General features: G+C 42.6%; 1 protein-coding gene across 4 annotated transcripts in view; it reads left to right on the forward strand.

Annotated features, from left to right (window-relative positions):
* Positions 1 to 14,545, forward strand: part of ENOX1 (ecto-NOX disulfide-thiol exchanger 1) — a 541,200-nt gene that overhangs the window by 497,803 nt on the left and 28,852 nt on the right. For 3 of the 4 annotated variants that reach the window (XM_040623096.1, XM_040623115.1, XM_040623100.1), the window contains one exon: positions 9,660 to 9,719. The exons of the other annotated variant lie outside the window; for it this stretch is intronic. In XM_040623096.1, coding sequence (XP_040479030.1) covers positions 9,660 to 9,719 — 60 coding nt within the window. The remainder of the gene's footprint in view (positions 1 to 9,659; positions 9,720 to 14,545) is intronic. 4 annotated transcript variants of the gene reach the window in all.

Consider the following 14,545-nt stretch of genomic DNA (forward strand, 5'->3'; position numbering starts at 1 on the left):
AGCACGGGTAATACTTCGGCTGGAACAACAGGGGTGCTGTGGGACTGTGCAGGGGGGAGGGAGATGGAAGATGGGCTGGAAGGTCCTTCCCAGCCCAGCCGCTCTCCTGAGCTCGTGCGCTGTATTTCCAGCTGCCTTTCTAAGACCTCACATCCAGAATTTCTAAATTATTGGAGCCTTTACTTTTCATACTTTGTGCTCTCTGAGTCTAGTATCATTATTCTGCTAGTCACCCAGACTTGTTTAAATTTTTTTTTAACTCTCCTCTTTGCTCTGATTCACACACAGCACCTGTCCATTCTTTCTTCAGAATGGCTTCTGTGTCCCCCCCCCCCTTTTCCCTAGGGTGTGGCTGGAGCCCCATCCTGAGTCCCCTGCTTGAGCCTCTGCACCTGCTAGCCAGTCCCGCGTGCGGCCACACTTGGTCTTTCAGAGTGCTGCTCTGACCTCGGCCCTCTTCCCCCTACATCTTCCAACCCAGGAGAGCATGTGAGCTACATCTTCTTTACTGGCCCCAGAACTCTGCCTTTGGAATGCCTACCTGTTACACAGGCCGTGGTTATAAGTCACACTTGTCCGAAGAAGTCTGTCACCATCTAACAATAGCTGGCAGCCAGGCCCTGTCCCTGCTGACACTGCTCCCTGGCCAGGCCCCTGCTGGCTTTCTGCCTTGCTCCCCTCTGCTTTCATGACCGTGCAAGAGCCCGTGCTGGCTCTGAATGGCCGAGCACTGTAGGCAGTCCTCAGAACAGGATTTGATCCCAGTGTTCAATAGGCACTTTTCAATTGACAAGGATATAATAGGTGCCGGGAGGGCATTCCAGAGAGGCAGCCTCGCACTGTAGTTAAGACTCTGCAGTGAGACAGCATTGGTTCAAATATGGCATTTGCTTCTTACTAGTTGTGTGACCTTAGGCAAGTCATTAGCCTCTGTATGCCTCACTTTCCTCATCTGTAAAATGGGAATGCAATAATACTCCTAGGGCTGTTATAAGGATTAAATGAGTTCATATGTGTAAAGCTCTTACAATACTACCTGCACATAGTAAGTGCTAAGTATTTATTAAAAGAATGACCTGAGAAGAAGGCTACCAGGAGAAATCCTGTATCTGGATGCCTCTGGCACCTAAACCACACTGAGCATTCACCTGTCTTTCTTAAAAGGGTCCCTTTTATAACCTGTAACCAGTTCTCACCTATCTGCATCTTTGCGATTGGGAATCTTAGAAAACACAGGTATTGGAGTTGTCTAAGAAGGTGACGCATGTACTCTGGGTCCAGCAATTAAACCCCAATGAGGTGGAACATCTCGGCACGTAAAATTCGGTTACATTGTGTGATGCGGCTGACGGCAGGAGCCCAACGTGTCCGCTCTCACGTGGTCTCTCCGAGGCTCCCGTCATGCAGACCCTGAACACCAGAGGCTTCTGGGGAAAGGGCACAGGGCAGTGGGAGCCCGTGACCCTTGGGACTGATGGTACCAAGCTTCAGCAACTGATAAGATTAGTGAAGCCTTGCGGCTTCCTACCCACAGAAGATTCCGGAGATCCTGCTCACCCTTGGAGACTGATGAATTCTTACTTTCCTTTAAACCGGAAGTTCGAAGCTTATTCAGTTACTCATTCTCATTAATCCTTTTCTCATCCATTTGCTTTTTCACTATGTTTCTCCCTCTGCTTCCTCTTTCCTGTCTAATTCTTATTACCATTGACATCCAGGATAAGTACATAGCGCCTGTACCTAGTTGGCTGCCTTACTCTGAAGGGAAGTTCCAAGTCAGGGAAAAGGGCACAGAGCAGGCATGGAATTTTGGAGCAGGAGGACACTGCAGAGATCGTGTGCTTCAAATCTCGCCGTTTACAGGTGGAAATAATGAAACGGGTACACAGCAAGTCAGTAGCAATTAGAACCAGTCTTCTGTGTCCAGACCCATCGTTTTCCCCACTATTCGAGGCCATCATTTAGGGTCGTTCCTTCATCTGTCAGCCACTGGGCACCTGTTATGGGTTAGTCACTGGCTCATCAAGAAAGTGTGAGAGGCGTCTCCATTCTCTCTCCTTCCCTGACCACAGCGGCAATCTTATAAGGAATAGCTTGACAGTTACGGGTGACTCTCATGTCATTTGATGGATTGCTTTTGGTACTTTGGAAAAAAACGCGAGTAAAGGCTATTGAAGTAGCTGATTAGCATCTTGACTATGGTCTACAGGGCCCCTGATTTCACACAATGTGATACTTAATAGTGGGGCCTCAAAGCAAAGAGCCAAACAAGGCCGTGGAACGAGGAAAGCAGAGAAGGAACGGGGGCCTTCTGGTGTGGTGCCGGCAGAGTGAGAGGTGACATGGGGAATCCGTACCATGCGGATCTTAATGACTGTCCCCCTCACCTTGGACTAGTGGCCATAGAGGCCACCAGCCCTTGAAGAGGAGTCACACAGTGGAGGTCTCCCTGTTTGGGGTGGGGGGAGGATGTCTACTCAGTATGGTGTTCAGTGAAGCAGTCGGCTGCTGGCTGTGCTTACATACAGCTCTTCCAAATGTCATCTGTATGTCACTGGCTTCTTTTGATTTCTTTTAACTTATAGTAGACTAACACAGCCACAAACATTTAGAAAATAGAAAATATGCACAATTTGAACACTGTCACAGGTATCACTTCTGCATACATGTTTTCCTAGGATTGCAGTCAAGGTCTTGTACAGAATTTTTGCATAGACTCAGTACCCCAGGGATGCCTTATGCACCTGGCTGTAGCCGGTCAGCCCTGCGAATAATGCAAATAAACCATGACGATAAAAATGATGCCACGATATCTTCCTCAAAGGTCACAGTTTTCGAAAGCATGGTCTCAGGGCATTTGGCCTTCACAGCAACCTTGGCTTCTTATCCATGTTTTACATAAGAGGAAGCTGAGTTGACATAAATAATGGTGACAGAATTAGAACACAGGTTCCATCGGCCACACTGCCTCATTGGCTTAGAAATGGTGACTTCCCTAGGAGCTGGTGATTTTACTGAAGAAACAAACACAGATGAGTCAGTTCTGCCCAACTGTGTAAGTGATCAGCTCCCTCACAAGTGACATAGGAAATGTGTGGAGATAAGGAAGACTTGCCAACAGCCTGCAAGAAAGGCCTCTGAGAGAAGTGGCACTTGGATGTAATGTGTGTATAATGTGAGCCGGAAGTGGTTAAGAAAAGCGATGAGGCTGTCTAAGAACCTATCTGGACATAATAGATACAGGAGATAGGCTATTTTGGTAGGGTTGAGCCGGGAATGCCAGACTTGATCTGGCATTTTCCCACAGGTTATCAGAAGGCATCCAAGTTTTAAATTGGAGACTGACAAGATGAAAGTAGCATTTTGGAGACCTGGTCTGGTAATCTCAGGTAAGGTAGACTGGAAGAGGAAGAGACCTGCGGGGACCAAGTAGGAGGGTCTTGCAGTGGTCAAAGCAAGACACTAGCAGAGCTGTAGCAGAATGCCTGTGGTGGAAATGGGGAAGGGCCATGGGAGACATTTCACAGAGACCTGACAGGATTTGGAGCGAGAGAGGTCTTGGAAGCCCTTACAGAGTAGGAGAGAATAAATCAAAATAAGGTGAATATTTCAAGCCCCTACAAGTGGAAGAAGGATGGTGCTACTAAGAGAAGTGGGAAAGCTAGAAGAGGCAGTAGTCTGACAGGCGAGATGAACTAGATTTCAGAGAATTCCAGAAGAACCACATTAGGCAGGACCTGGGTTCGGACTTTTTTTTTTTTTAATTAGGAAGTTTCCTTAAATGAAGCTTCACACTGAAGTCCTGTATCTAAAACAGAAGAAAGCAGTAAAGGAGTGGGAATTCTAGAGATGTGCTCTTTGAACGTTCCACATCACCTCTGTAGAGCTGACGGGCTCCATGGAGCATTATCCAGAGATGACGGGCTCCACCCAGCACCCTCCTTTGTAGACAAGTGAGCTAAGGCTTGAAGAGGTTGAGCAACTTGCCCAAGGTCAAGCAGCTGTCAGTTGAAGAGTCAAGGCTAAAACTCAAGTGTGGGGTGTGTCTTGCGCCACCTCATGGTCACCTCTCACTTTGAACTCAAACTGGGCACTAGTAAATTCAAACAGACAAACCCAGTGGTCAGCTGATGATAAGGAACAGAAGGTAAAGAGCTAAGTGTGGTGATAGTTGAACCCATGCGAATGAAAGATCTCGGGTAAAAGGGAATAGAGAAGAGTGGTGAGTGAATTCTGGCAAGTAACCAAAATTAGAGTATAAGAGGAAAAACAAAGTAACCTTCTTCTCCATGTGTCCTGGGCCAACAGAAGGAATTAAAAAGCCAGTGAAAACTAAATAAAATTTAGTAGGAAAAAGAAGACCAGGACCTTTTATGTAACAGGAGCAAGTGAGACAGATGATTTAAGAGGGGCTGACATCAATGATATTAAATTTCACACGGTAAGAGGCTGAGAAAACACAGTCCCTGAAAATCTTTCAAAGGACAGTTAATGGGGTGATTGATGAGAAAGCTGAGCTTTCAGATGGGAAGGCAGTAGACACAGTGGATATAGACCACATATTCATGCAGCTTTGTAGTAGGAAGGAAATAGCGCTAAGTTAAGGAGGTCACGGGAATAATGAAGTGAAAGGAATAACGGAAGGAGTCGATGAAGCTGGGGAAGCCATGTTCTTGGTTCTTGGGGGCTTGGTGAATGGGGGGAACAAAAACAAAACAATGACAGCAAAGACAATTCTAGGTCAATAAATTTTTGAGAAAGAGCTTTTCTAAATGGATAAATTGCTTTGGTCACTTCTCAAAGTAACTGATAAGGACTCTTAGAGGGGAAATTTCTGCCTTCAAGTAGCTGACTGTTTAAGAAGTCTTTGAAAAAGTCTGTGATATCTAGTTTCCAGTTATTGGAAACCTTTTCTTCCAGCTCTTTAATGATTCCTTCTAAGTATCACAGAAATTAGAATTAAAAGGTGGACTGAGAGAAGATTTGTTAGATACTCTTGTTCATCCTCTTGCCAAGTGCAGAATTGTTACCTGTCGAGCACTTTCTAGTCTGGAGTGCTTTTCACTGTGTCAGGTGAATGGTGTTCCCGCCACTTCTCTTGGAATACTTTTCATAATCCTATTGCTCGCACTGTGAAGAAACTTTTGATCCCCATCCTAATGTTCCTTCCTTCTGTACACCTGATACACCATTAACAGTTTGTCCTTAATAACTTCCTCGCAATCCCATCTCTTATCCACACCCAGTTTGCAATCTCCAGCTAAAACACCTTCTCCAGAACACCTAGTAGACATACAGTTGTTCAGGGCTTATTACATCATTAGGGTAAAGGACTTTAATGTAATAAAAGATAAAGAGTCTTTAGAATTTTATGTTTCCTAATGATGAAACTTCCCCATTCTGATAAAGTTCCTTCCATTTTCCAGAGATTTGGGATGAGAAGGACTAATAAGGGCAGTGATGTTTTTAAGAAAGGGGCAAAGCCTTTCCAACTTATGATCCAGTGTCTCAGTAAAAAAGTGTCCCTGATTACTAAATAGAGAAGTTGGCACATCCTGGGTAGAGAATATGAAATTCATAAGCTAAGACACAGACTTCATGTTTTCTCCAGAGTTAGAGATGAAGCATACAGATTGTATCTTCTGACATCCTTGAAATCATATTCTTGAAATGTGCTTAGTGTTTAGTATTATGGTCAACTTGTCCCTAATGTAATAGGTTGTTCTCAGAGAAGGGTTTGGCCAGTGCCCATCTGAGGTTTTACCCTGTGCTACCAAACAGCCATCGAGCTTCACCAGATTTATCCTCATGGATCTTACAAGCTGATTGTCCCCCGACAGAGGCGCCCAGATGGAAGCGCAGGCAGTGGGCTACAGGGAAGGAACACTGAGCTTGGGGAATCCACCTCTTTTATATCAAATAGTAAGCAAGCCCCTTCTTTGTCCCAGAAGGGGACATCTAGGTTGCTGGCTGTAAACACAAACCTGAAAAATGGCCCATAAAAAGAGCTGTCAGGGCCTTGCTTCTAAGTTCAAAAGCCTCTATATCCTACTTTCTCCGAAATGTCTTGACAAGATGTCATAGAAGACTTAAGTTCAGCATTTCCAAAACCGGATGCATCATCTCCCATACTTGCCTCTTTCTCTATTTTCCTATTCGCCAGGACACTTACTCATCCTCGACATTGACCTCATCCACCAGCTTTCCAGATGGTTTTTTAGTTCTGCCTCTTAAATCTTTCTTACATTTTGCACTCTGCACACCACTGACTTGGTTTCGAACCCTTATCATGAAAAATAACGAACAGACTATTTCTAGTAGACTCCAGCCTGGCATCCTTGCCTCCAATTTCCTTTGCCTCCTACCATGCGGAATCACTCACGTAACTCCTGTGTTGAGCACTCTTCGATACTTAAGGTTTCCAGATAAAACCCAAACACCTTATCATGATCCACCTACTTCCCCAGCTTCGGCTACTGATATTTCCTATGAGTTTTCTTACAGACCTTTCATAAAAGAATTGCATGTTGACCCCAGGGTAAGCACACACCTTTTGCCCCTCTGGACGCTATCCTTAACAAGTTAGCATTACTTGGCATACAGCAGGCATGTAATATATGTATGCAGTATAAACATTTATCAGATAGCTGAAAAGAAAAACAGGCTTGGCTGAAATGCAGCAAACGTTTGGCCTGAGAAAATATTTAGTTCCACATTCTCTGTATTCCTCTCACCTTAACCAGTCATGATGATGGAGCTCTTGTTGCAAACACTGGGTGATAATTTCGATTTGTAGGCACTAAGTGAAAACCTGGAAAGAGGGAATCAGTGTTGCATATATACTACTTTGGATTTTGTTTTAATTAATTAATTAGTATTTTATCTCACTTTTTGAATTTTTAATTCTGGTGTTAGATCAGTTTCAGGTATGTAATATAGTGATTCAACACTTCCATACATCACCCAGGGCTCATCACAAGTGCCCTCCTTAATCCCCATCACCTGTTTCCCATCCCACCACCACTCTCCTCTGTTAACCATCACTTTGTGTTCTGTAGTTAAGAGTCTGGTTTTTGGTTGTCTGTCTCTCTTTTCCTTTGCTCATTTGTTTCGCTTCTTGAATTCCACATATGAGTGAAATTATATGGTGTTTGTCTAACTTATTTTGCTTAGTATTACACTAGCTCCAACCATGTTGCTGCAAATGGCAAGACTTCATATTTTATATGGCTGAATAATTTCTATTACATATATATTTGTATATGTGTGTGTGTGTGTATGTGTGTATACACATACACACACACACACACACACACACACACCAGTTTTTCTTTATCCATTCATCTGTTGATGGACAGCTGGGGAGCTTCCACATCTTGGCTAATGTAAATAATGCTGCAATAAACATAGGGCTCTATGTCTCCCTCTGAATTAGTGTTTTTCTGTGTTTTGGGTAAATACCCAGTAGCACGATAACTGGATTATAGCGTAGTTCCTTTTCACTTTTGAGAAGCCTCCATACTGTTTTCCACAGTGCCCACACCAGTTTGTATTCGGACCAGCAGTGCAGGAGGGCTCCTTTTTCTCCACATCCTCACCAACACTTGTTCCCTGTGTTTTTGATTTTAGACATTCTGACAGGTGTGAGGTGATATCTCAGTGTAGTTTTGATTTGCACTTCCCTCATGATTAGTGATGTTGAGCAACTTTTCATGTGTCTGTTGGCCGTCTTGAGGTCTTCTTTAGAGAAATATCTGTTTATTTCTGCCCATTTTTTTTAAAAGCGATGCTCTTTTTTTTTTTTTTTAAGATTTTATTTATTTATTCGACAGAGATAGAGACAGCCAGCGAGAGAGGGAACACAAGCAGGGGGAGTGGGAGAGGAAGAAGCAGCCTCATAGCGGAGGAGCCTGATGTGGGGCTCGATCCCATAACGCCGGGATCACACCCTGAGCCGAAGGCAGACGCTTAACCGCTGTGCCACCCGGGAGCCCCGTATTTCTGCCCATTTTTTAATTGGATTGTTTGGATTTTTTGGTGTTGACTGTATCAGTTTTGTTTTGTTTTTTTTAAGATTTTATTTATTTATTTGACAGAGAGACAGCGAGAGAGGGAACACAAGCAAGGGGAGAGTGAGAGGGAGAAGCAGGCTTCCAGCCAAGCAGGGAGCCCGATGTGGGGCTCGATCCAGGACCCTGGGATCATGACCTGAACCAAAGGCAGACGCTGAACAGCTGAGCCAGCCAGGCGCCCCAGTATCAGTTCTTTATGTATTTTGGATACTAGCGCTTTGTCGGATATATCATTTGCAAATATCTTCTCCCATTCAGTAGGTTGCCTTTTAGTTTTGTTGTTTCCTTCACTGTGCAGAAGCTTTTTATTTTGATAAAGTTCCAATAGTTTATTTTTCCTTTTGTTTCCCTTGCCTCAGGAGACCTATCTAGAAAAATGTTGTTACAGCTGATGCCAGAGCAATTATTTTCTGAGCTCTCCTCTAGGATTTTTATGGTATCAGATCTCAGTTAGGTCTTTAATTCATTGAGTTTGAGTCATTTTTGTGTGTGGTGTAAGAAAGTGGTCCAGTTTCATTCATTTGCATGTAGCTGTTCAGTTTTCCCAACACCATTTGTTGAAGAGACTGTCTTTTCCCATTGGATATTCTTTCCTCCTTTGTCAAAGATTAATTGACCGTGTAACTGTGGGTTTATTTCTGGGCGCTCTGTTCTATTCCACTGATTTGTATGTCTAGTTTTGTGCCAGTACCATACTGCTTTGATTACTACAGCTTTGCAGGTATATGTTAAAATCCGGTACTGTGATACCCCTAATTTTTTTTTTTTCAAGTTGCTAGCACTATTCAGGGTCTTTTGTGGTTCCATACAAATTTTAAGACTCTTTGCTCTAGTGAAAAATGCTATTGATACTTTATAGAGACTGAATTAAATCTCCAGATTGCTTTGTGTAGTGCGGACATTTTAACAGTATGTGTTTTTCCAACCCATGAGCATGGAATGTCTTTCCATTTGTATCATCTTCAATTATTTTCATCAATGTTTTATACTTTTCAGACTACAGGTCTTTCACCTCCTTGGTTAAATTTATTCCTAGGTATTTTATTCTTTTCGGCACAACTGCAAATGGGACTGTTTTCTTAATTTCTCTTTCTGTTGCTTCATTATTAGTGTAGAGAAATGCAAGGTATTTCCATATATTGATTTTGTATCTTGCAGTTCTACTTATTTATCACTTACAGTAGGTTTTTTTTTTTTAAGTTTTTAGGATTTCCTGTGTAGAGTACTATGTTATCTGCAAATAGTGTTAAGTTTTACTTCTTCCCTACCCATTTAGATGCCTTTTATTTCTCTTTCTTATGTGATCGCTGTGGTTAGGACTTCCCAGTACTATGTTTAATAAAAGTAGTGAGAGTGAACATTCTTTTCTTGATCTTAGGGGGAAAGCCGTCAGTTTCTCACCACTGAGTGTGATATTAGCTGTGGGTTTTTCACATATGGCCTTTATTACAGTGGGGTATGTTCCCTCTGAACCCACTATGTTGAAGGCTTTTACCATGAATGGACATTGTACTTTGTCAAGTGCTTTTTCTGCATCTATTGAAAGTGATCATATGATTTTTACCCTTTTTGATTGTGACTGTTGAGCCGCCCTTGCACCCAGGAATAAATCCACTTGATCACGGTGAATGCTTCCTCCCCACCACGGTGAGTGATTGTTTTACATGTATTATTGGATTTGCTTTGCTAACATTTTGTTGAGGAGTTTTGTATCTGTGTTCATCAGGGATACTGGCCTGTAGTTCTCCTTTTTTGTAATGTCTTTATCTGGTTTTGATATCAGGGTAATTCTGCCCTCCTAGAATGGATCTGGAAGCTCTCCATCCTCCTCTGTTTTTTTTGTTTTTTTTTTTAATAGTTTGGTAAGAATAGGTATTAACTCTTTAAATACTTGGTAGAATTCACCTGAGAAGCTATCTGGTCCTAGACTTTTGTCTCTGTGCCTCCTGAATCTAGATTTGTTTCCTTCAGCTTTGAGATTTGAGAAGTTTTCAGCTATTATTCCTTCAAATAACGTTTCTGCCTCCTTTTCCTTCTTTTCTCCTTCTGGGATCCCTGTATCGCAAATGTTATTATGCTTGATGGTGTCGCTGTGTTCCCTAAGTCCATTTTCATTTTTATTATTTTTTTTCTCTCTCCTGTTCAATTTGATTGCTTTCTGTTACTCTGTCCTCCAGGTCTCTGATCCATTCCTCTGCTTCTTCTAGTGTACTATTTATTCCATCTAGGGTATTTTTGGGGGGGAGGGAGAGTGGTGGGAAGGGCAGAAGAAGAAGGCGTGAGAATCTTAAACAGGTTCCACACCCAGCATGGAGCCCAACGTGAGGCTCAATCTCACAACCCCAAGATCATGACCTGAGCCAAAATCAAGATTCAGATGCTTATCCAACTGAGCCACCCAGTTATTTTCCCCCATCTAGTGTATTTTTCATTTCAGTTATTGAGTTCTTCGTCTCTGTTTGGTTCTTTATGTTTTGTCTCTTTCTTAAGGGTCTCACTGAGGTCCTCCACTCTTTCCTCCAGTCCAATGAATATGCTTATGAACATTACTTTAAATTCTCTATGGGGCATGTTACTTATCTCTGTTTCATTTAGCTCTCTTGCTACGGTTTTGTTCTTTCATTTGGTACATATTCCTCCCTCTCCTCATTTTGTCTGACTCTCTGTGTCTTTTTCTATGTGTTTTCTGCGTGTTGGGAATGTCAGCTGCATCTCCCACTCTTGAAAGTAGTGGCCTTATGGATGTCCTGTAGTGCCTTAGTGAAGTGTTCCCTCTTCACCAGAACCTGGAGCTTCAGCGGTGTCTCCTATGTGTGTTGTGTGTATTCTGCTGTGGTGCCTGAGCTGCATTAAGCCTTCAGTCCAGTCACCTGCAATGGCTCTCTTTGCCTGTTGTGAACAGGATTTGGTCCCTCTGCTGTTAGTGGGCCAGTCTGGACCTGTCCTGGATGTGAGTCAGACCAGGCACCTGCTAGAGATGTAGTAGCACTAAACTGCAGGGTGCTTTCCCTGAGCAGCTTTCATTGGTGGGTGGGGCCTGCAGTCATACCAGATGTCTGTCCCTGCCCACTGCTGGGGCTGTAGTTGGACTGCCATGTGTAGTTATCGTCCATTCTTCCCCAGGCAAGAATCGCTTTGGAGTGGTGTGGGCCCCTGTTGGGAGTGCTTGCACACTGCTAGGCTTATGGCATGGCTTTGAATGGGCTCTGACCAAGGGTGTACTGTAAGGGGCATGTCTGCAGGATAATTTGGGGTGGAGCATGTGGTGTTAGCAAATGCGAAGGTCTACTGTGGGAGGGGACCTGGACTTGCTTTATAAAACCCCTGCTGCAGGGCTGAGACCTGATCAGTAGAAAACAGCAGGGGCAGGGGAAGCAGTATTAACTGGGTATGCCCAGGTCTGCTTGTGGAAGGAGACCTGGAGCAGAAGCCTGGCTGGAGGGGGCATGTCCACAGGAGAACAAGAGGTCGGGTGCACTGTTAGCAAGTTAGGTGGAGAGTCTGGCATGCTGGTGGTTTCCAGAGGTGTCTGTGTGTCGGGCCGGGGGTGGGGGGGGCGGCAATGGTACTTTCCAGCTCCTTTATTCTTGGAGAAGTCTCCCAGTGATCCCTGCCCCTCCAGCACATGCTCTGACATTAGTAAACAAATCTCCCTCTCATATACCCCAGGCATTTTTCAAACTGCTGCTTCTGTGCTATATCTGCAGAGCTGTGTTAGTGCTGTCTCTTTTACGGCATGGACTCAGCTTCCTCTCACCTTCCTGGCTCTCCCAGAGAGGAGCCTAGTGACTTTTAAAGTTCCAGGTGTTAAGTCCTTCTGATTATAAGAACTCATGAAATTATGCCCCTCTGGTTTCCAAAGCCATGTTACAGGAATTCATCTTTCCTGTGCGAGTTCCCTGTGCCTGGGTGCCTAGTGTAATAGTTTTTTCTCTCCCCTCTCCACACCCACAGTGTCCCTCTGTCCTTCATGGATCCATTTAGCTCCCAACCATGTCTCTGTCTTTCCTAGCCTCTTCAATGTGGCACCCTCTCCACATTTAGCTGTGGAGAGTCTATTTAGGCAACCTTTAGGTCATCCATCTTTCAGGTTATTTATACTGATGTGGGTATTATCTAGTTGTTCAGTGGGACAAGGTGAGCTTAGGATTCTCCTACTCCACCATCTTCCCCAGAGGTCCCTCTATTTTTGAGGACTCTCCATACTGTTTTCCACAGTGACTGTACCAATTTACATTCCTACCAATGGTGCATGAGGGTCTCTTTTTCTCCATATCCTCACCAACACTTGTTGTTTCTTATGTTTTTGATTTTAGCCATTCTCACAGCTGTGAGGTGATATCTCGCTGTGGTTTTGATTTGCATTTCCCTGATAATTAGTGATAGCATCTTTTCACGTGTGTATTGGCCATTTCTAGGTCTTCTTTGGAAAGACGTCTATTCAGGTCCTCTGCTTATTTTTAAATAGGATTGTTTGGAGGGTTTTTGGTGTTGCGTTGTCTAAGGTCTTTATATATTTGGGATATTAAGCCTTTATTGGATATATCATTTGCAAGTATCTTCTCCCATGCCTTTTTTGTTTTGATGGTTTCCTTGACTGTGCAAAAGCTTTTTATTTTGATGTAGTCCCAATAGTTTATTTTTGCTTTTGTTTTACTTGCTGTAGGAGACCTGTCTATAAAAATGTTGCTAAGGTCGATGTCTGAGAAATTACTGCCTGTGTTTTCTTCTAGGATTTTTACATTTTAGGTTTCAGGTCCCACATTTTGGTCCTCAATTCACTGTGAGTTTATTATTGTGTATGGTGTTAGAAAGTGGTCCAATTTTCCCAACACCATTTATTGAAGAGAGTGTTTTCTTCACTGTATATTCATGCCTTTGTCATATAAGTGTGGGTTTATTTGGGGGCTCTCTGTTCTGTTCCCTTGATCTATATGCCTGTTTTTGTGCCAGTACTATTTTGAAAACTATAGGTTTGTTGTATATCCTGAAATCTGGAATTATAAAACCTCTAGCTTTTTCTTTTTCAAAACTGCTTTGGCTATTCAATGTTTTCTGTGGTTCCACACACATTTTACAAGTATTTGTTCTAGTTTTGTGAAAAATGTCATTGGTATTTTTATGGGGGTTGTACTGAATCTGTAGAGTGCCCTGGGTAGTATGGACATTTAAAAAATATCCCTCTAAATCATGAGCGTGGAATATGTTTCCATTTGTTTGTGTCATCTTCAATTTCTTTCATCAGTGTTTTATAGTTTTCAGAGTATAGGTCTTTTACCTCCTTGATTAAGTTTATTCCTAGGTATTTTATTCTTTTTGGCACAATTATAAATGGAGTTGTTTTCTTAATTTCTTCTACTTCGTTTAGTGTATAGAAATGCTACTGATTTCTGGTTATTACTTTTGTACCTCCCATTTTACTGAATTCATTTATTACTTGTAGTGTCTGGTGGAGTTTTTAGGATTTTCTTTGTATAGCAGTATGTCATCTGCAAATAGTGACAGTTCAACTTCTTCTTTACCAATATGGATGCTCATTTTTCTTCACTGACTGCTGTGACTAGGAGTATGTTGAATAAAAGTAGTGAAAGTGGACATCCTCATCTTGCTCCTGATCTTAGAGGAAAAACTGTTGTTCTCCATCGAGTATGATGTTAGCTATGGGATTGTTTGTTTTTTAAAGATTTATTTATTTTGAGAGAGAGCAGGGGGAGGGACAGACAGAGAGGGAGAGTCTCAAGCAGACTCCCCACTGAGCACAGAGCCTGACTCGGGGCTCAATCTCATGACCCGGAGAGCATGACATGAGCCAAAATCAAGAGTCAGATGCTTAACCAACTGAGCCACCCAGATGCCCCAGCTGTAAGTTTTTCATATATGCCCTTTATTATGTTGAGGTATGTTCCCTCTAAACCCACTTTGTTGAGAATTTTTATCATGAATGGATATTGAATTTTGTCAAATCCTTTTTTGCTTCTACCAAGATGATCTTATAATTTTTATCCTTTGTTGATGTGGTTGATTTGTGAATACTGAACCATTCTTGCATCCCCAAAGTAAACCCCACTTGATTGTCAGGAATGCTTCTTTTAATGTATTGTTGAATGTATCTTGCTAATACTTTGTTGGGGATTTTGTATCTATGTCCATCAAGGATACTGGCCTGTAGCTTTCTTTTTCTTTTGGTGTCTTTGTCTGGTTTGGATACCAGGGCAATGCTAGCCTCATAGAATACATCTAGAAGCTTTCCTTTCTCTATTTTCATGGAATAGTTTGAGGAGAATATGTATTAACTCTTATTTAAATGTTTGGTAGAATTCATACATGAAGTCATTTGCTCCTAGACCTGTATTTGTTGGTAGTTTCTTGATTCCCAATTCAATTTTTGTTACTAGTAATCAGTCTGTTCACATTTTCTATTTCTTCTTGGTTTCGTCTCGAAAAATTATTTTGTTTCTAGAAATTATCCATTT

Source organism: Ursus maritimus, unplaced genomic scaffold (assembly GCF_017311325.1).
Source record: "Ursus maritimus isolate PB19 unplaced genomic scaffold, ASM1731132v1 scaffold_10, whole genome shotgun sequence".
Taxonomy (NCBI): Eukaryota; Metazoa; Chordata; class Mammalia; order Carnivora; family Ursidae; genus Ursus; species Ursus maritimus.